Source organism: Vombatus ursinus, unplaced genomic scaffold (assembly GCF_900497805.2).
Source record: "Vombatus ursinus unplaced genomic scaffold, bare-nosed wombat genome assembly UNPS02014791.1, whole genome shotgun sequence".
Lineage (NCBI taxonomy): Eukaryota > Metazoa > Chordata > Mammalia > Diprotodontia > Vombatidae > Vombatus > Vombatus ursinus.
Genome location: NW_020954569.1, coordinates 78,279,753 through 78,300,273, shown reverse-complemented (window position 1 = coordinate 78,300,273; position 20,521 = coordinate 78,279,753). Strand labels below are relative to the sequence as shown.

General features: G+C 36.9%; 1 protein-coding gene across 5 annotated transcripts in view; it reads right to left on the bottom strand.

The window, feature by feature from the left end:
- Window positions 1–20,521, bottom strand: part of NEDD4L (neural precursor cell expressed, developmentally down-regulated 4-like, E3 ubiquitin protein ligase) — a 452,792-nt gene that overhangs the window by 92,845 nt on the left and 339,426 nt on the right. For all 5 annotated transcript variants that reach the window (XM_027868834.1, XM_027868835.1, XM_027868837.1 and 2 more), the window contains 3 exons: window positions 9,578–9,628; window positions 2,095–2,156; window positions 1,850–1,952 (listed from right to left, as the gene is read on the bottom strand). In XM_027868834.1, coding sequence (XP_027724635.1) covers window positions 1,850–1,952; window positions 2,095–2,156; window positions 9,578–9,628 — 216 coding nt within the window. The remainder of the gene's footprint in view (window positions 1–1,849; window positions 1,953–2,094; window positions 2,157–9,577; window positions 9,629–20,521) is intronic.

The window sequence follows — 20,521 nt, the reverse complement described above, 5'->3', positions numbered from 1 at the left end:
GAAATATTGCCCAAAACTTGGCTTTTCAGTCTGAGGGGTCTGTTAACATGCCCATAACACATTATTCACATAATACAACAGCTGCACCCAAATGGCAGACCAAGTAATAGTTAGGCCTTGATTAACATCCACTGTCAGAAGCAGAGGAATAATTGCCTAACAAAACAGGACTGAGAGAGTCTTTTCAAGATGTAAAAGCACATAAAAAGGTAAAATGCTCTTAGTGAATAATGGGAAGGCATTGGTGGACCCACCCTATTCTCCCTCTTCAAATCCTCATTCCCCTCCCCACTAAAAAAAATAAGAAAGAATAGAAAAATTTATCAGGACAGTTAATTCCAAAATGGTTTTTCCTAGGGAAAGGTCATCTAATGCATTCTCACATGTGGGTGCCAAATGAAAAAGAAACTTGGGAGAGATTTTCTAATGCTTCTAAGATACTCTGAATGAATCCCAAAGGTTAGAGGGGATTTTAAAAGGGATAAATCTTCAAGTCATGATGGGATTAAGTGAATAGGTTTGCTTTCCAAATCCCTTATAGGGGTGGGAAGGAGCAAAACCTGGGTAATCCTATCTTAAAAAAAGAAAGAAAGAAATTCACAGTGGGAAAACTATTCAATTGTTCATGGTAGCTACATTAAAATTTAAAAGTTAACTCTATAAAATAAAAGGGCTACTTGGTTTTTAAAAATCTTACTTACAGTCAAGATATTTAATTTCAGATAGAGCAATAAGGAGGTATTAATGAGATAATGTAACAAAATGCTTTGAAATTTAAGAAAGCTCTCTAAATGTAAACTCTTTTTATGATTACTATTATCTGGTACCTGTGCAATTGGCAAACAGCAACAAAATTATCTGATACAAATGTACATTTTGTCACAAAAAATGTATTGACTTCACTGGCACAAGTAACTGAGTAAACTCTACAAAGTTTTGAAATTCTCTGATATCCAAAGGGGCACTGTCTAAACTCAAGATTTGGTCATTTGATCAGACATGGCTCATTATGTCTTTAATCTTCCCTTTATATTCAATAACAACAACAACTAGCATTTATATGGAACTTGAAGGTTTTAAAAGCACTTTATATGTATTTTATGGGCAATTAGGTGGCTCAGTAGAGTGCCAGGCCTGGAGTAAGAAAGATTCATCTTCCAGCCTCAGACACTAACCTGCTTTGTGACCCTGGGCAAATCACTTAACCCTATTTGCCTCAGTTTCCTCATCTGTAAAATGAGCTGGAGAAGGAAATAACAATCATGCCAGTATCTTTGCCAAGAAAACTCCAAATGGGGTCATGGAGTGTCAGGCACAGCTGAAAAGACTGAACAACAACACATGTAATATATCACTTGATCTTTACAACAACCTGTGAAGTAGCTGTTATTATCTTCATTTTACAGGTGATGATGAGATTGAGGCTGGTAGGGGTTTACATAGTAAGTGTGTGAGGAAAGATATGAATTTGAGTCTTTGTGACTCCAAGTCAAGCACTGAATCTACTATGCCACAAATGTAGTAACATAGTAAAAGAAAACAATATAAAATCTTACAGGTGCAAGCAATTCTAAAATAATTCCTTAACCCCCAGTTCTATACTAGAAAAACATTAGAAATGTTTGTGGTGAATATTTACATTTTATAAACAATGCAGGCTACAATGAACTGTAACATATTCTCATTAATATGTCTGAACATGGTAGCCATCATTAATTCCAACAGAAGGATGCCAATATGTTTGTTCATATTTCTGAAATGAGGTATTCTGAAAAAAACCTTAAATTCACTTTAGCTATTTTATTATTATTAAACAACAATAGAGAAAACATAAAGCAAAGGGTCTTACCTCTAAATCTTCCCTTTGATCATTATTTTCTTCATCTTGTCCTCCATTCTTTGGCATATATGCCATTTTCAATCGTAAGAAGCCTTTTACCCGGGATTTATGACTATATAATAGGGAGAAAAGACAAGTTACTAAAGGTTTGGGTACAATTGTGTTTTTGTGGACTATATTTACTTGTGTGAAAAAGTAAAATTTAAGTAAACTGAAATCTGCATACATGTAAAACAACAAAAATAAGCCCTCACCTTCTTGGTCGGAGGAGGAAATCCTTAAACGTATAGGGCCGTTCCATGGTTGGGTCTTCAGTCTATAGACATGAGAAGCATATTAGGTTTGAAAATTGACAGTCTTTACATTTTTGATCTATTAAGCTAGATCATGAATTTTCCTATTATAAGTGTATAAATGTGGTTGGTTTCTCTACATTTAGAAACAATAGGCAAGACCTCACCAGGAGACTACCTAAGGTAAATCTATTAATATCACTACTGACGTCATCTACTTGAGGCCCTAACATTAACCCCAACAGTAGATATTAGACAAAGACACAATGTCTAAATTATTGTACATAAACTGCCAAATGCATTTTTTAACTATAGAATGCAGATCTCAATATAACATAGCTGATAAACTTCAGCATTTTAGCGGCCAATAACAAACCATCATGCCTACTTGCAATTAAAGCTACTTTGGGTAACTTCCAACTTTCCAATTTCTACTGATGGCTATAATACCCTCGCTGTTACCAAGGCTCTAAAATTTAAGCATAATCCCTCTCCCCCTCATACCTCATATCCAATCAGTTGCCAAATCTTGTCAATTATACCTTGACAAACTTGGATCTGCTCCCAACTTACAATACCTCTCGCTTACAATACTTCTACCCTAGTTCAGGTGCTCATCACTTCTTGCCTTAGATTAACATAATTGCCTCCTAAGTATTCTTTCCCTGTTTCCAAAATCTCCCATCTCCAATCCATCCACCAAGCAGTTCCCAAAATAATCTTCCTAATGCTGAAGTCTGACCATGTCACTCTACTGAAATAAATTGCAATGCCACCAGACCCAAGCAAATGGTTTCATAAACTACTGTGACCAACAAACGTATGACCCAGTAGGCAGTCTTTTGTAGATAAGCCTCTAATATTGAGGTAGGTTGTTCCTTTGATAATTGTTATACATATATATAATTTGTATACACGAAGACTTTTCAGTTTAATAGAACCAATTAGAGGTTATACTCCATGGGAATAGATAGCCTCTGAGAAGCAAGTATCACCCACATTCCATGAAGAAACAGCAAAAAGTAGGACTCTAGTCTAGGCCCCTCCAACACTAAAAGGAAAAAATGTTATTTAACAAGAATTCAGAATAGTTTCCTTAGAATGCGAGCACAACAACTTGAGAAGAAAAGAATATATCAGAAACAAATGAGGAGATAACATACAAAATAAGAAATACAAATATTCAACTTATTTATTAGGTTAACATCTCTCTTGTATTCCTCTGCTAGAACCTGATTAGAACATAATACGGAGCTAAGTACACTAAGTTCTTCCTGTTTATTTAAATTAATTCTGTGGAAGAGTTGACAAACAGGAGTATAAAATAGCCTAATAGAATTATAAAGCTGGAAATGATCCTAGAGATTATAGAGATCAATTCTCTCATTTCCTCTCAGGCAACTAAAGCCAAAGGAGGTCAAATGACACACATTTGAGGGTCACTCAGGTTAGCACAACTGCCAAGGGATAATGACAAAGCTTGGAGCAGGGAGCTAGGTCAACACTATATGGTAAGAATGATGAGGCTGGGATCTAGACCCCAAAAAGGAAAAACCCTGGCCTTTCCTACGTGGCCAAATCTCTGAAGCTATAATACCATCAACTGGCCTTTCACTGTGGCTAAACTCAATCTCCCAATTCTCTGTTATCCTTAACCTAGCCTAGTCCTCCATTGTTTTACCTCCCTGTGGCCCCAGGCCATTTCCCACCCTTAATACTAGATAGGCTCCATTCTCCCTAGGCCAAGTGGTTCAGGTCCTAGCCTTTCAGTTCACCCCAGCTTACTGGCCACTCCCAACCAGATCCTCCTTAGACCCCTCCTCCAGTCGCCCCAAACTACTTGGCCACTCCTAGATCCCTCTCACAGTCTTTCTATATATAAGGTCCATCTTGTCTCTATGAAGATGCTCAGATTCTTATAATCTAGCCACTGCTCAGATTTTTACAATCTAGCCAATAGCTCATAGATGCTTAGATTCCTTAAGAGTCTGGCTAATGTGGCAGATTTTTAATAAACCATGTCTTTGGCAGAAAGAAGACTTGGGTTGAATTCTTTCGGGCAGGATCTGCATGTCGTGATCTCAGGGTCCCAGCACCCCTAAACCTCTAGACCTCATCAAGAAGAGCATTGACCCTCTCCCATCCCTACTGTGCTGCATTGCCATGATGGGCAGTGTCTGGTGGGAACATTTAAAGAACAAGAAGAAGGAAACTCATCCTGACAGTTAATAGCCTGGCCATTACTGTGAAACCGTTGTGGCAGATTTCAGTTGTTTATGAGCAGTGCTTCAGACCTAGGTAGACTCTGGGATTCCAGAAGAGCATGTCTGAATTGCTGAGAGTTTAGAGATTTCTCTGTACGTCTCTTCTAGTAACAACAATGGTTTTCTGAATATCTCTAATGGTACAACCACCCTTAGGATGGTGATAAGAGTGCCAAGAGAACTCTGTCTACAGTTAAAAACTTCAGCTGGCAGTAAATCTACTACACTTTAGTCATCGTATCTAAGTCTAACATGCTGTGTTTATTTCCGTCTCTGTGGGCGTCTATCTTGTGTACTGTGGCTGTGCTTGGTAGCTACTGGCTGGAGGGGTCAGCTTTCTGGCAAAAAGACCCTTTGAGACAGCCAAGGGTTGTATTTCTGATATGGCAACTGAGACTCTGAGGCCTCATCAACCTTGGGGTAAGTTTGACAGCCCCAGACATAATATAATAGCAAAGCTAGTATTAGACCCCAGCCTACTAGTTTCCAATCCAGTGCTAGACTCCAGGCTAGTACTCTCCTTTTTGTTTATTTGTTTAAATGTTAACCTTCCAATTGCCACATTCTTTTCTTCCTCCCATACATACAATTCTGTTTTGGAAACTCAAGTGGTTCACAATATAAATCCTGTCCTCTAGGTTTTGTAGACTCTTATGAGAAGCTAAATGTACTAATAGGAATCCCGCATTACTACCAACCCCCACTCCCATAAGAAAAGACATTTTAAAGAAGATATCTCATTGGGGTAGAGAACAAAAGGTCAAGTTTTTTTTTTAATAAATTTTAATTTATATCTCTCATTTTTATATGACCTAAGTGTTTAAGATTTTTCCTGTACAAAGTCATGGCTTCTAGATATCTTTCAACAAATGAAACGTCATCTATAACTTCAAAAAAAAAATGAACATGAGGGAAAGTAAAATAAGGAGACAGATGGGACCTATTTCTGGCATTGCAAGATCTCAATGAGGGAAGGCAGCTTAGTAAAATGGAAAAAATTTGAATTTGTGCAGAGGGGACCTCTGCTTCAGGGTTCTGGTTCTATTACTTATTACCTTCATGACCTTGGGCAAGTCCCTTAACCTCTCTAAAACATCTCAGTTTTCTCATCAATAAAAGAGGTTGAACTGTATGACTGCTCAGGCCCCATACAACTCTAAATCCATCCTCTGCTATTGCTAGCACTTGAAAACTCTAATGTCGTAAATTTATTAATAAATTAATTAATTTCTTAATAAAGAAAAAAGTCACCTCCCATTCCAACTCTGTATTACTGCTGTTTAGGGAATAGAATAAATTTCCATGTGGGTGAGTCTTTTCCCCTCCCCAGATCACCAGAGCTCAGATCATGTATAGATAACACTTTAGATTTCAATTCATTTTCATCTACTGGTAGAATGCCAAAATGGAATCTCAAGTAATGGTATGTAAGGGCTAGCAGAGTATCTAATGAGTTTCAGGTCCCCAGTGATTAGTACAGGAGGCTAAAGAAGAACTCATGCACCCCACTGCAGAAATGCCAAAGTGCTTACTAGTCAGCATTCTTCCACAAAAGAATCTGCTCCCAAGTGAACCCATTAAGGTGTGGAAACGCCTTGGTCCACTTGCATTTTTGAAAAATTTCTTTGGGCTAGTGAGTTTATAACTGTAAACATGGTTCAACTTTAAAGTTTCATTATGAAGAATGGCAATCTAGAGTTTCGCATTGCAAATGCTGATACACAGTGCTAACTCTGCCAATGCACTACTAGAATTTCTATGAGAGATTATTTTGGTGTCTGATCAAGGGAGAGAAAAACATATTAATTGACTATTATTTGTAAAAAGGGAATGATTTGAAACCTTAGGATTCTTCTTTTAAAAAAACATAAAATACGATTTTTAAATTAATAAAAATAATTCCTAATATTGAATTTTGATCTGTTGTCTTACAGAACACTTTAAGTAACTTATTACTAGGAATAGTAATCTAGGAGTCTAAGATTATCTTTTGGGGATGGAGATCTTTTATTGTGAAAGAAGAAGTTAAAAGTCCATCTTTCTTGAAATAATTTGTTCTTTTTAAAATTTCAATAGTAGTCAACTTGGTAGAAATATGATACAAAAGACTATGATATGTCGTAAATAAAATGGTACGGTGAGTACCCAAATAGGCAAAGTATAGATACTTTGGAAGGCTCCATGAGGATGCAGACAAAAGGTACTCAGAAAAGAGTACCTTCATCACAGTGAATCCCTTTAGCCCAGAGATAAGCAAAGGATAGCTTATTACTTAGATGAAACAGAATTCACAAACACTGATGTACATTCAGTACATTTGAAAAAATAATTTAAGAAGAAAAAGATCCCCTCAAACATATATACTCTTCTGAGTGGATCTGCATATTGGGAATTAAGATCACAACTACAGATGAGGAACAGGATAAAATGAAAATCAGTAATAGAAAGGTGATAAGTTTGAAGCATTTATGATTTTTTACTTTGGGATTATTTCTCTTTTCCAAGAAGGGCAGATATTTGGATTGAGGTGAATATACACTAACATAGTTTAGAATTTATATGTCTCTTCCCCTCAGGAACTACTTGATCCAATCTTGATATCTGAGCAACTTAGGCCAATCAAGCATTCCTAAATAAAGGTTCAGGGTGCTTTCTTCATATCTTCTTTCCCTGAAATCATATTTCCACATCCCTCTCTTGTCCCTAGTAGCATCTTCCTCTTCTGACTTTCCCCCACCAAATCTGACGTTCCTAACAAAAGATGTTCTCCATCTCCATCTCCTCATAGAATTCCAGGATTCCATCAAGACTCTTCTCAAGTGCCACTTCCTATGAGAGAGATTTCCTGTTCTTTCCATCTTTTACTACAGAGATTCTTAACCTTCTTTGTGGCAAGGACTGCTTTGGCAGGCCTATGGACTCCCACTCAGAATAATGTTTTTTGAATGTATTAAATAATATATGTAAGAATATTAAGAAAATCAATTATGCTGAAAGTTACTAAAATTAAGTAAATAAATAAATGAATGAAAGGCTCACAGACTCTCCTGCAGGTTAAAAATCCTTCTTCTAGTGCCTTCTCCAATAAGGATATCTGACACTTGATTTGTACATGTCTTGTGCACACCTACTCACGTACTTGTTGTCTTTCCTATTAGAATTTAAGACCCATGAGGGAGGGCCAGGAGTTTTTTGCACATACCATTGCTACATAGAGACACTTAATTAATGCTTGTTAATTGATTGATTGCTAAATATCCCCAACTAAATCTACGAGCCTAATCTAGTTGCACAGCACTAGTATGTTGGTACTAGCCAAGAAAAGGACAGCTTGAGCAATCTTAATCATACTACTCTTACTACAAATTAATCCATAGCAAAGAGATTTTATGTTTGTTTATGAAATCTTTCATGAGTGTCTCACTCTGATGTTTCATCAAAGTGGGATACAAACTTTGCTGGATTTAACAGAGAGGCTTTGAAGTGGCCTGTCCTCTAAGAACCAGGCTGAGCAAGGAGGAGCTCATCACCAAAAAGCTATAACAATACTCACTAAAGACCACAGTCTAAGCCTAAGGCATGGAAAGGCTACAACTAGTATTGGAGTAAAGAAATATCCACCCTGGTAAAATCACAGATCTTTTAAAGTGGGGGTTCTGAAAATTTTTTATGTATCACTGAAATATGTAGTAATCTGATGAAACCCTTCTCAGAATAATATTTTCAAATGCAGAAAATGAAATATATAGGACTACAAAGGAAACCAATCATAACGAAACATGACTAGCAAATTTGGTTTTGGAAAAAAAGAAAAAGAGCCCAGGTTAAGAAGTTCTGTGTCTACAAACCTATCAATTCATACATATTTTGATCAATTAAATTTACATCTCACACTGCAGTCCCAAGGTTATAAAAAAAATAAAAATATATAAATAATAAATATTAAAATAGGTATGCACAAATTATGCCTTTAAAGTATTGAGACCATTTTCTTATGAGATGTTTATTTTATAGCTATCACTCAAATATCACGTGTTTAATTAAAAAAAAAACAACCACATTCAAAAGCACACATGCCCTTTGAGTGCTTTAGATTTTTTTATACAACCTGTGCTGCTTGGAAAGAACCATCTATATGAAACCTTTCTTTCTTAACAGGGCCTCTTAGTAAAATTTTTGCTATCAGATTTCTTTCAGATATTTTAGAAGCCTTCATTGGTAGCAGCTATCCTGCATGTTCAGTCTGGTAAGAAGACCTTCAGGTCAACCCAGTAGCTAAGTTCTCATTAGCTGTTTTAAAACCGTTTCATTAGTGGAAAATCTATTCCACCTACACATACTTGTCATTGCAAATGATGCCAACGATAATGAAGAAGATGGGTGACTGGTGATGTTAAAAGGTAACAATAATCACCTCCCCAAAGCAATGACTTTTTTGTCCTATACTATACTCTTCATTATGTAAACTACCATTTTGTGTTACAGGTAGAATGGAGAATAGGACAGAGGAAGGAGACTAGAATTCAAGATGTCATCTCTTTCATCAAGATCTTCTTGTCCTCTTTCTTACAGAACCTTTGGGTAGTATTCCTTATCACTCTGCAGACTCAACTGCTATGCTTCTTAATCAGGCTGAGAGCAGTGACTTCTATAGCACTAAGCTCTGTCCATGCCCTGAGTTGTGATTGCTTGTGCTGGCTAGAAAATGCCTAGGTGCAATAGAGACGCACCAATTTCAGAAACTAATCTCAAGAGAAAGCAAAAATGAGATATATACTTTCTGTCTAGTCTGAGCAAAGGCAGGTAATTTGTTATCTCTCCTCATTCCCCAGTTTCTTGGGAATTAAGGGAGAGGTTACTGAAAAATGGGACAATAATAAAGAGCAAATATCTGGGACACAGAATAGCCTGGCCAGAAATACAGAAGAGCAGTTAAAAAAGAATGGACTGGAATTTTGGGAGTAATTGATAGTGATAAACCAAACCTCCATTTATAGCTGAGAATTTCTCTTACCTTTCTAAAATGCAAGTAAGACTTTGATTCTCTCTCTCATCCTACCTTCCATTCCTCACTAAAGTATAAGAAATGTTTCCCCAAAATTCAAACAATTTATCAAAAGGCCTCAGTTAAAAACTTTTTTCCAATCACATAAAACACAGGTCAATTAAAACCTCCTTACCGGGAGATGACTAAGAGGAACGTCCACTTGTCCAAGGAAGTCGTCTCTTGTCTGTTAATAAAGCAGAGAAAGAGCATTGGGTTTGTAAGGTCATGTATAGATGAGATAGCTATATTTTGGGGCAGCTAGATGGCGCAGTGGATACAGCACCGGCCCTGGAGTCAGGAGGACCTGAGTTCAAATCTGGCCTCAGACACATAACACTTACTAGCTGTGTGACCCTGGGCAAGTCACTTAACTCCATTGCCTAGCCAAAAAAAAAGAAAAAAGAAAAAAAAATACAATATTTCAACACTTCAAAAGTAGGATATAAAAAAGGAAGGAAAAGAGAGAGGGAGGTGAAGGGAAGACTCAAAGTCAGATGCAAATGAATCGCTACAGGGCAAATAGTAAGATGCAAATAGGAATGAATACAAACATTCCAAGAATTCTAAGGCACATGTATAACTGATTTCCAAACTTTTGAAATTCCATTTGGTGTTTGTCACCATGTAATATGCCACTGAACCCTTGGGTTGGCATCAAGATAAATGGGATGAATCTTAGAATGGACCAATTCAAGATTATGCTAAATTGGGAGTTAGAATTGGACCTGGTTGAAAAATCTTAAAATATTTGTTTTGTCAATGGACTCATGATTTAATTTGTATAGGTAAAGCAAGTCCAACTGATGAAGGACTTCCTCTACCAGTGTATATCAACATCCTTCTCTGTAACTATAACTCACAGAGTCTTTGAGAGACTGAGAGATTAAGTTAAGCCACCAAGGTCACACAGGCAGGATGTGGCAGAATTGGGACTTGAACTGAAGTTGTCTTTATTTCAAAACAACTTCTAAAGCAGCCTCTACATCACAGAAGGGTTAAAATGTGATCCTTTTCTAAAAGTTTTAAATGACATATAACAATGAAAACATGCCCAAATCCCAATCCAGCTGCTTCTCTTCCCAGACCCTAAGCACTTAAGGCCATGATTTCTGTATTTTCTAGGGATGCTTGCTCAATTTGCCCATCTTCTCTCCCTGCCTATACCACCATTCCATGTTATACTGCAGATAGAAAAGAGAATGAAAGCAAGCAAGAGAAAATAAAAGAGAGACAGACAGACAGACATACAGACAGAAAGACAGAGAGAGAGAGAGAGATTGGGCAGACCCATGATTTCATTACTATGGGGAATTCCAAATGTAAAAGTCCCTCCACTTATCCAGATGGACAATTGTTCTGTAAGTTACAACCTTATAAACCTGTCTAGGGCACATAATTTGCCCATGGGCACACAACTGTAATGTGTTAGAGGCAGGACTTAGACCAAGGTCTTTATGACTCTGGGACCAGCTTTCCACCCACTATACCATACTTTCTTTTGGACAGTATATATACATGTACGTAGATATGGGTATGTTTTTGTGTGTGTGTGTGTGTGTGTGTGTGTGTGTGTATACATATGTATGTATGTATTTGTGTATGCATGTATATGTGTATAAATTATGTATTTTGCCCCTGAAATTAAAGTGAATTTAAATTGATATAATTTTAAGGATATTTTGAAATTCTTGTAACTATAGCTTCAGACCAATAGAGATAAGTGGAAAAAACTCTTCCACAAAACTGGTTTAGGAGTCAGTAATCTATGTAACTGATTTATATACTTCACTTGTGTTGCCTAGCAACCAGTACAGTACTGGATAATACAATATAATACAATACAATACAATATAAATCCAACATAGGTTCATATAATTTATTCAGATTTATAAATTATAAAATTATCAATTAGATAACATGGGTACACCTTATCTCCATTGGTCTGAAATATCTAAAAATATCCTTAACATTAAATTACTTTTAATTCACTTAAGTTTCAGGAGGGCATGATATAGTGAATAGAAAGCTGGTCTCAGAGTCATGAAGACTTCAGTCTAAATAATGCCTTTGATACTTTATCACTATGTGACTCTGGGCAAGTCTGAATTGACCCTGTTAGTCCACCCAGAGAACTCTGATACTAGATATTGCAGAACAGTTGCTGATCTGGATCAACGAAGGGAATTTCCACACCTAGAGTTGCTCACACTGATGAAATCACGGGTCCAGTCCCTAACCATACACACACAGGCCCTCCATATCCATCACAAAACATAAACTTAATTTCTCTTTTGCTGATTTGAAATATATAGAAACTGAAACCTAGAAATATTTGGTGACTTGCTACAGTCACATAGTCAGCATGTATCGGATGTGAGACTTCAATCCTGGGAACAGAGTTAAAACTAGTACTCAGGTCTCCTGACTCCCTGGTCCAGCACTTTTATTTCCCCCAATAAACCATGCTTTACCTTGAAGATTTCTCACTTAGAGAATATAAATATATTCTGTTCAAAATATGCTGGAAAGACTTTCCTTCAAGTTGTGAAATGATCCAACCATTTTGGAGAGCAATTTGGAACTATGCCCAAAGGGCTATAAAAATGTGTATACCCTTTGACCCAGCAATAGCACTTCTAGGGCTATATCCCAGAAGATCATACAAATGGGAAAAGGACCTACATGTACAAAAATATTTATAGCAGCTCTTTTTGTGGTGGCAAAGAACTGGAAATTGAGGGGATGCCCATCAATTGGGGAATGGCTGAATAAGTTGTGGTATATGAATGTGATGAAATACTATTGTGCTGTAAGAAATGATGAACAGGCTGATTTCAGAAAAACCTGGAAAGACTTGTGTGGTCTGATGCTGAGTGAAGTGAGCAGAACCAAGGGAACATTGTACACAATAACAGCCACATTGTGTGATGACTAATATTGATAAACTTAACCCTTCCTGGCAATACAAGGATCTAAGACATCTCCAGGGGCCTTGTGATGGAAAATGCTATCCACATGCAAAGAAAGAACTATGGAAGTTGAATTGCTATTTTTTTTTTGTCTTCTGTTGATTCCTCTTTCTGATGGCTCCTCCTGTTGGTTTTAATTTTTACTTACAACATCACTAATGTGAAAATATGTTTAATATGAATGTAAATGTATAGCCTATATCAGATTCTGTGCCATCTTGGGGAGGATGGGGGAGAAAAATTTTAAACTCAAAAGCATATGGAAGTGATTATTCATAAATCAAAATAAATTAATAAAAAAAATAAAAAAAAAAAAGGCTTTCCATCAAATGGCCTGTTGACTTACACTGATCTTCTCCCATTAAAAACAAGAAAAAAAACAAGGCAGCTAAGTATAAGGAAGATTTTTAAGAAAATTTGTTTCAGGTTAAAGAACAGGAACATGTATTCTGTTCTTATCAACCAATCAAAGCTGCAGAAACAAAGTTGTTTATTTTTTTAAAAAGCCTAAATGATGATAAAAACCTGATGTTATCAGTTTTCCAATGTGGAAGGGGCAGAACATCAACCCATTTTGATTCCTTTCGAAGGGATTTTAAACTTCCTTTATATCATCAGATTTACTGGCAGCAACTAAGATGAATGCTATCTTTTATGGTAAAACAGAAGACCCTGCCTAGATCTTACTGATCATCTTCCCCAAAGAAATGTAGCAGAGAAGACTACAGTAGCAACCCTAACATAAAAAATTCAGGGCCAGCTAGGTGGCGCAGTGGATACAGCACTGGCCCTGGAGTCAGGAGGACCTGAGTTCAAATTCAGTCTCACTAGCTGTGTGACTCTGGGCAAGTCACTTAACTCCAATTGCCTCACCAAAAAAGAAAAAAAAATGGTAATCACAATACGGACATTAACAGCATCAGGTTATATTTACATAGAACTTTGATGTTATTTCATTTGATACTGAGCCTTGTGAAAGTGGGCACCACATGGTGGTCTTGATTTTACAGATGGGGAAATTGAGAACCAGAGAGGTTAAATAAACTTTTCAAGATTATATAGTTAGCAAGCAATAGAGCTGGGAACTAAGTTCCAAATCTTTTGCCTCCAAGTTCTGAGGTCTTTCCAAGATAGCCTAGATTAGGCTAATTAAATAACGTGTACTTGTTAGCAAAGACTGGTATCAATTTATTTTCCCAATAAGAAGGCATGAGAATAATTTTCATTTTGCGCATAAAAGCTCCACTCGAGGATATGTAATCAACCTTTATGGAAGTATTAATTCATGGACGTGAATCAAACATATACAAACACATTGCCTATCCAATGCTCTTTCCTCTCACTCTCAACTTCTTTAGGATACATTAAAATGATGGATAAGTCTTTTGAGACAATCAGCATTTAAATAACACTTCCCAGAATGGAAGGAAATACTATTTAACAAAGCATGGCACTTGAAATAAGCATGAGCTTAGCTTTTCCAGGGGACCCATTTAGACCATGGTCATCGCCACATTTGCCAAGACCTTGGCATGCCTCTCATTCAAAACCTACATAGCTGAGGAAGCTTTGAAAACTATGCAGCCATGAAGACTGAGCAGTGACTCTGAGTGACCCTTTCCAAGTCTGAAATCTAAAGATAACAAACTCACGTTCTAAAAGTTTTGATTTCTAATCCTACTTGTCTTATTTTTTTTTTAAGATTGGTTGGCCAACAAATACATGGAATTACAAGGCAATTGTCTAAAGAAAATTTTACTTGAATAATCATGGCATTTTAAAATCCAATTCACTTCTACAAACAATATTGAGGACATGAAAACCCCTCCATAACCTGGCAAAACTACACATGTTGTAGGCCCAGGAAAACTACCCAGAATTACCTGAGATATACAAAGGAAACAGTAAATGGTAACACTTTTATATTCATGAGGGCAAAACCAGTTGGAGTCTTTTATTCAAATGTACTAACCACTCAGTATCTTTTTAATACCCAGGTCCATTTTAAGTACACTAACAATTAGCAAGCTAGATAAGGATGCACAAAAGGGCAGTTAGATCTGAATCCTTTATTATGTGGGTGGGGCTTTCTAGTGTTTACCTGTCCCTGCCTCCCTGAGGAGAAAGGGGCACTGCTTGGCCAAATTGCTTCAGTTCCCACTGTCTCTCAGGCACTGATCTTAAAACTGATTTTCCTGTACATTGTTATCAGTAAAAAAAAAAAAAAAATTAAAATTTTTTTTACATTTAAATTAATGTGCACCTCTCATATGTGTATATTTGTTCATTTATCAAGTAAACACAGTAAAATTTTATTAATAATTATGTGCATTATAAAACTTCTACCAAAAATAGAAATTTTAAAACACTGTGATCATAGTGAATTAGTTAATATTTGTTCCCAGAGTTAATAGGAAGCCACTGGAGTTTACTGAGCATGGGAGTGATATAATGTTGTAAAGGCTGGGATACTGATAGAACCAGGGAGCCTTGAGTTATCCCCTCACACTCCCATGACATGAGGTAGGATGGTTTTCAGCAAAGATTATTATTGAGCATACCTGAGGTAGTTTAAGATAAGTTTGTCTCCAGGTAGATTGATCTGAGACCCAAAAGTGGACCCTTCTGGTCCACAATATGTAATAGAGTTTAATAAGATCTTTAATGCAGATTACAACCCACCCATGCCTATTCATCTTGGGTGACTTACTTTGTCCTGCCCAATAAAAAGGATGGGTGTGGAGTTATTATTCACTGATCACTGCTGGAGTGCTAAGGCTAAGGGGAGCCTTCTAAAGCTACAAGGTAATCTGCAGAGATGGGTAGGGGGCAGATTTTATTGATGGCATCTATATATCTAGTTCTATGGGTTCCCATGTAGCATTTAGGTTATAACTACCCTAAGGGAGTAAGAAAGGGGAAGGGTGAGAGTATGCATAGACAGAATGAATGAATTTGGGGGGCTAAGGGTAGGTGTGGGTATGTTGGGGACAAGCCCCATAATTAGCTACTTCAGGAAGGGTAGGATGAGACCCAACTTCTTATCCTCTGATATACTGATCCCATACCCACTAGTATTAGGCCACTGACTCTGACTTCAGAGACTAGAGTCAGAAGATCAGGGTCAAAATCCTCAGCCTGGCACTCAAACCTTTCAGTGATCTGAGGTGGTGGAAGAGGTAGTTACAACAGGCACACGGAAAAGTAAACACAGGGTAATTTGAGGAAGGAGAAAGCACAAGATAAAAAAGGGAATTACAAAAGGTTGAAAAGAGGTTAAAACTAAAGTTTAGTTTCAAGTTGTAGGTGTGACTACTTCATATCATTGCTATTTGTTGTTGTTGTTATTGTTTATCCTTTGTTTTCAAAGAAGACCAACATCATCACATGGTGATGTCTTGACTTGTTTGTGAATTCCATTTAAGTGAGGCAGAGTTGCACAAAGTCATCAGCCTCACTCTCTCTCTTCCAGAGTTACCCAAGTCCAGTGGCAAGACACAAGTTAAGATGACTGGGAATGTCCAGGAATGCAGTGGATGACCTTGGCATTTTTGATATCTGACCAAGCTCTAAGTGCTCTATAGAGTCTGCTTCTTTCTAAAACTAAGAGTAAGCATTATCTATAATCAGGATAAACTAGAAGCCTTCACAATCAGATCAGGGGTGAAGCAAGGATGTCCATTATCACCACTATTACTAGAAATGCCAGTTATAGCAATAGGACAAGAAAAAAAAACCCTGAAGGAGTAAGAATAGGCAACAAGAAAACAAAACTAGGTGCAGCTAGGTGGTGCAGTGGATAGAACACCGGCCCTGAAGTCAGGAGGACCTGAGTTCAAATCTGGCCTTAGACCAAACACTTGACACTTACTAGCTGTGTGACCCTGGGCAAGTCACTTAACCCCAATTGCCTCACCAAAAAAAAACAAAACAAAACAAAACAAAAAAAAAACTATACAGATCATACGATTGTATACTTAGAGAACCCCAGAAAATCAACTAAAAAACTAGCTGAAACAATTAACAACTTTTAGCAAAATTAAAGAATATAAAATAAACCCACATACATAATCATCCTTTCTATTATCAACAAAATCTAGTAGGAAGAGAGAGAAAGAGAAATTCCATTTAAAATAACTGCAGACAACATAAAAAATACATTGGATAGAAGCATTTTGGATCCAATTTATCCTGAATTCTTCTCTAAAGTGAAATGTTGCAGTGAGATAGATACTTATAAACTTCCTCTTTTGGAAGGAGGAAGTCTATTCAAGGAGGAGTCTGTTCATCCTCTCTTAAGTTCTTAATGCCCTGAGTTACCTATACAGTACTGGACTTGGAATCAGGAAGACCTGATCCAAATCCAGCCACAGATACTTACTATCTGCTTGACTGGGTAAGTCATTTAACCTATGCCTGCCTCTGTTTCCTTAGCTGTAAAATGGGATAACAATGGCACCTAGCCCCCAGGGCTGTTGTGGGGATAAAATGAAATAGTATTTGTAAAGTGCTTTGCAAATCAAAGCATCATATAAATGTTATTGTTATTGTTATTACTATTAGAACTAGGTGAGGTGTTTTCTCCTCTGAAGGCTGATTCACATCACATCTAAAGGAGAATAAAAATAAACTAAGCCCAATGCAAAGTGTAAATTATATTCTTGTGTCTGGAAAAGCCTTTAATAACTATAATTATTGATGAAAGAAAGAAATCAGTAAGAAAAACATCCTTAGTCTGGACAGTGCGAGGACAATCCATTCCAACCATCCTTATTACCCAACCAAAAGTCTGAATGCTTTTCTGACTCACTCTCTAGAATCTAAACTTAACTGAAGTTTGGTTGGTGGTTGTTGTTGTCCTTTGTGCTCAGAGGACCAAAATGACATCATTTGTTGGGGTCAATGTACAGTGTGTACAACTATGGCGGATCAGACCAAGTTTAAAAACATAGAAACAAACACAAACATATATGTCCATGAATGTCCATACTTGGCAAAGAAAAGTGGGTCTCAGAACAACTTTGGGATTCATCCCTTTTTGGTTGTTGGATTTCCAACATGTATGACACATGAAACACATATTCTTCTCAGTCTCATATGACAGCTAAGAGCTTCACACACCACATATATTTGACTACATTATTTTGAAAATAAACTCCAAATTCATACTTTGGCATATTATTCCAATTTAGAAACAAAATCAAGTTCATCAAATTCCTTGAGGCATACTATAGCTACTAAAGTAATAACATCAGAGTTGCTATATAATGTTCTCTGCATTCCAGTTTTTAAAAATTTCTAAAGTAGCCCATGATGTAATAATGTCACTACTAAAATTAAAAACAGCAAATTCCTTTTCTGATTACATCGAGGGTGATTCTTGCATAATTAAAATAAAGCTGTTTACAAAATTAACTGAGGCGACTAAGTTACTCAGAATGTCAATAGTTGATCATGTATAGGACAAGAAATGGACAATACCAGCTGCCCTAAACAGGTGCTTTACAAGTGAGTAGGGGAAAGGAGTGGGTTGAAAGATTCATGTTTCAAAACAGACTATTGTTGCCAAAACTACTGAACTCATACTCACTGCAAAATATTTGGGTCAAAAGCATCTGAAGTAACCTTAATTCCCGTAATACACATTCAACAGCAGAAGACATCCTCTTACAATACTTCCTTCCAAAGACTCCACAAAATTCTCAGTGTGATTATGAGTCTTATTTAAGTTGTCCAGGAAACACAGGTCACATAGCTAGCGTCAGAGGTAGGAAATAAACTAGGTCTTCCTGACTCTTTAAGTCATTCTATCCATTACATCACAAGATCTCTGTTTATAAGACAAAAGAGAATTTTATTTTGAGTTACATCAAGAGGGCTTGGAACAAGTTTGTAACTGAGTTCAGGTGACTATCTGACTGATTATCATTTTGTTCAGTCACTTTCAATCATGTGATTCTTTGTGACCCCATTTGCAGTTTTCTTGGTGGAGATACTGGAGTGGTTTGCCACTTCTTTCTCTAGTTCATTTTATAGATGAGGGAAACTGAGGCAAACAGGGTTTAAGTGACTTGCTCAGGGTCCCACAGCTAGTGAGTGTCAGAGGATGGATTTGAACATAGGAAGATGAGTCCTGAGTCCAGGACCAGCACTCTATCTACTATGCCATCTAGCTGATTACTTGATTAACTGATTGTTGATTAATCATTTCAAATGTATGTGACTCTTCATGACCTCTTTTTGGGGTTTTCTTGGCAAAGATACCAGAGTGGTTTGCCATTTCCTTCTCCAGTTCATTTTACAGATGAGGAAACTGAGACAAACAGGGTTAAATGATCTGTCCAGGATCACACAGCTAGTAAGTGTCAGAGGCCGAATTTGAACTCAGTCCAGGCGTGGCACCTTATCCACTGTGCTACCTAATACACATCCTTAAAAAATACTTTTCCTTATAAAAATATATACATCCTTAAATCCACGAAGGTGGTAAAAATAGCTCCAGTCCCAGAGAAAATGTCTGTTTTCCATGCTATTGCACCTGGAAGAATGGAAAGGAAGGACAGAGAAAAAAAGAAAGCTCCCCTCCACATCTGGAGCCTCCTAGGAAACAACACTGGAGAACATCCTAATGTTCTCTGGTTCTTAGTGCCAGCAATTCTGGCATCTGAATTTGGTATTTGGGAGTCCCGTGGAAAATGTCACCGGCTATTTTTTTATAGGATTGAAAAATTATTTTCAATAACTGGAAGTACTTTATTAACCTTATTAAAATCATATCAGGAGTTGGCCAAACACCATTCAATCAGATTAATGGGTTTAATTCCATCATGAATCTATTTAAACAAGGCATCATGTTAACCTCTAGAACCTACAAACACTGAATTAATTTAACCTCTTATCCACAAAGTCCTGACATTTCTTGTGGCTATTTTTAAGATGGTAAAATGCTGCCAATTTCCTGCCTCAGTTATCACTTGTTGCGCCATCCGCAATGCTGAAAACATGCACCAGTCAAGCAGGTTAGCTCCAGTGTGACAAAGATGGAAGCAATCGGATATGTAAAACCAAAGTCTTCAAACTCACCACATTAGTTGACATAAAAATCCGCTCTCCCCTTTTGTAAGGGGGAATCATAAGAAAAGTAGAAATAAAAAAATCACTTACTATTTAAGCATTCACTAAACACTGAAAAACTACATGCAAAAATTCCATGCCACAATAATGTCTGTCTCTTTGAAGAGAGACTTGCAGAGTCCAAGAGGGAAATGGAGAAAAGTCAGCTCTGCTAGTGATGGTGACAATGCCCAAGTTAAAAAATTATCATCTGTTGGTGATTTTGTGAACAAGCAATTCAACTGCTCTTCAACAATATAGCAAACAAATCTATAGAATCAGTGCATACATATGTAGCTGTTTTTTTTTTTTTAATTTTTGGTGGGGTAGGAAGAACAAGGCCTGAGTTTTCATTATAATATGGAATTCCTACTTATGAAAACTCCCTCATCAAAGTAAATGGGTACCTGCTCAGAAATTTCTAGGTTTAGAAAAAGAGTTCTTAACCCCTTGGGAGTCCATGGATAGATTTTAGGAGGTTCAATGGGAAAAAAATTAAAATAATATTTTCACTAACCTTAAACTGAAATTCCTCAATTACTTAAAACATTATTCAGAGAAGGAATGGGTCCATAGCTTCACCAGACTACCAAAGTGGTTTATAACCCCCAAAAAATGTTAAGAAGCCCTGTCTTAGAGAGGTGCCTGGGAGCACTAAGATTTTAAATGATTTCCCAAGATCACAAAGCCAATATGTGTCAGAAGTCACACACAAACACACACACACACACAAACACACACACACACACACACACACACACACACACACAGCAGCCAAGCTCTCAGCTACATAATTGTATCAGAATGACTCTTAAGAATAACTTTGGCTATCCCCACAAAACTAATTCAATTCATAATTTCCCACTTACCCTCCAAATAGTACAGACTATTATTCTTTATTTTCAGTATTGCTCAAGGGAGAAAATTTAATTCTTAAGCTATTCACTGAAAAAAAAATTAGCCTGCCCTTTTTTTTTAAAGAAAAAGATAAATGC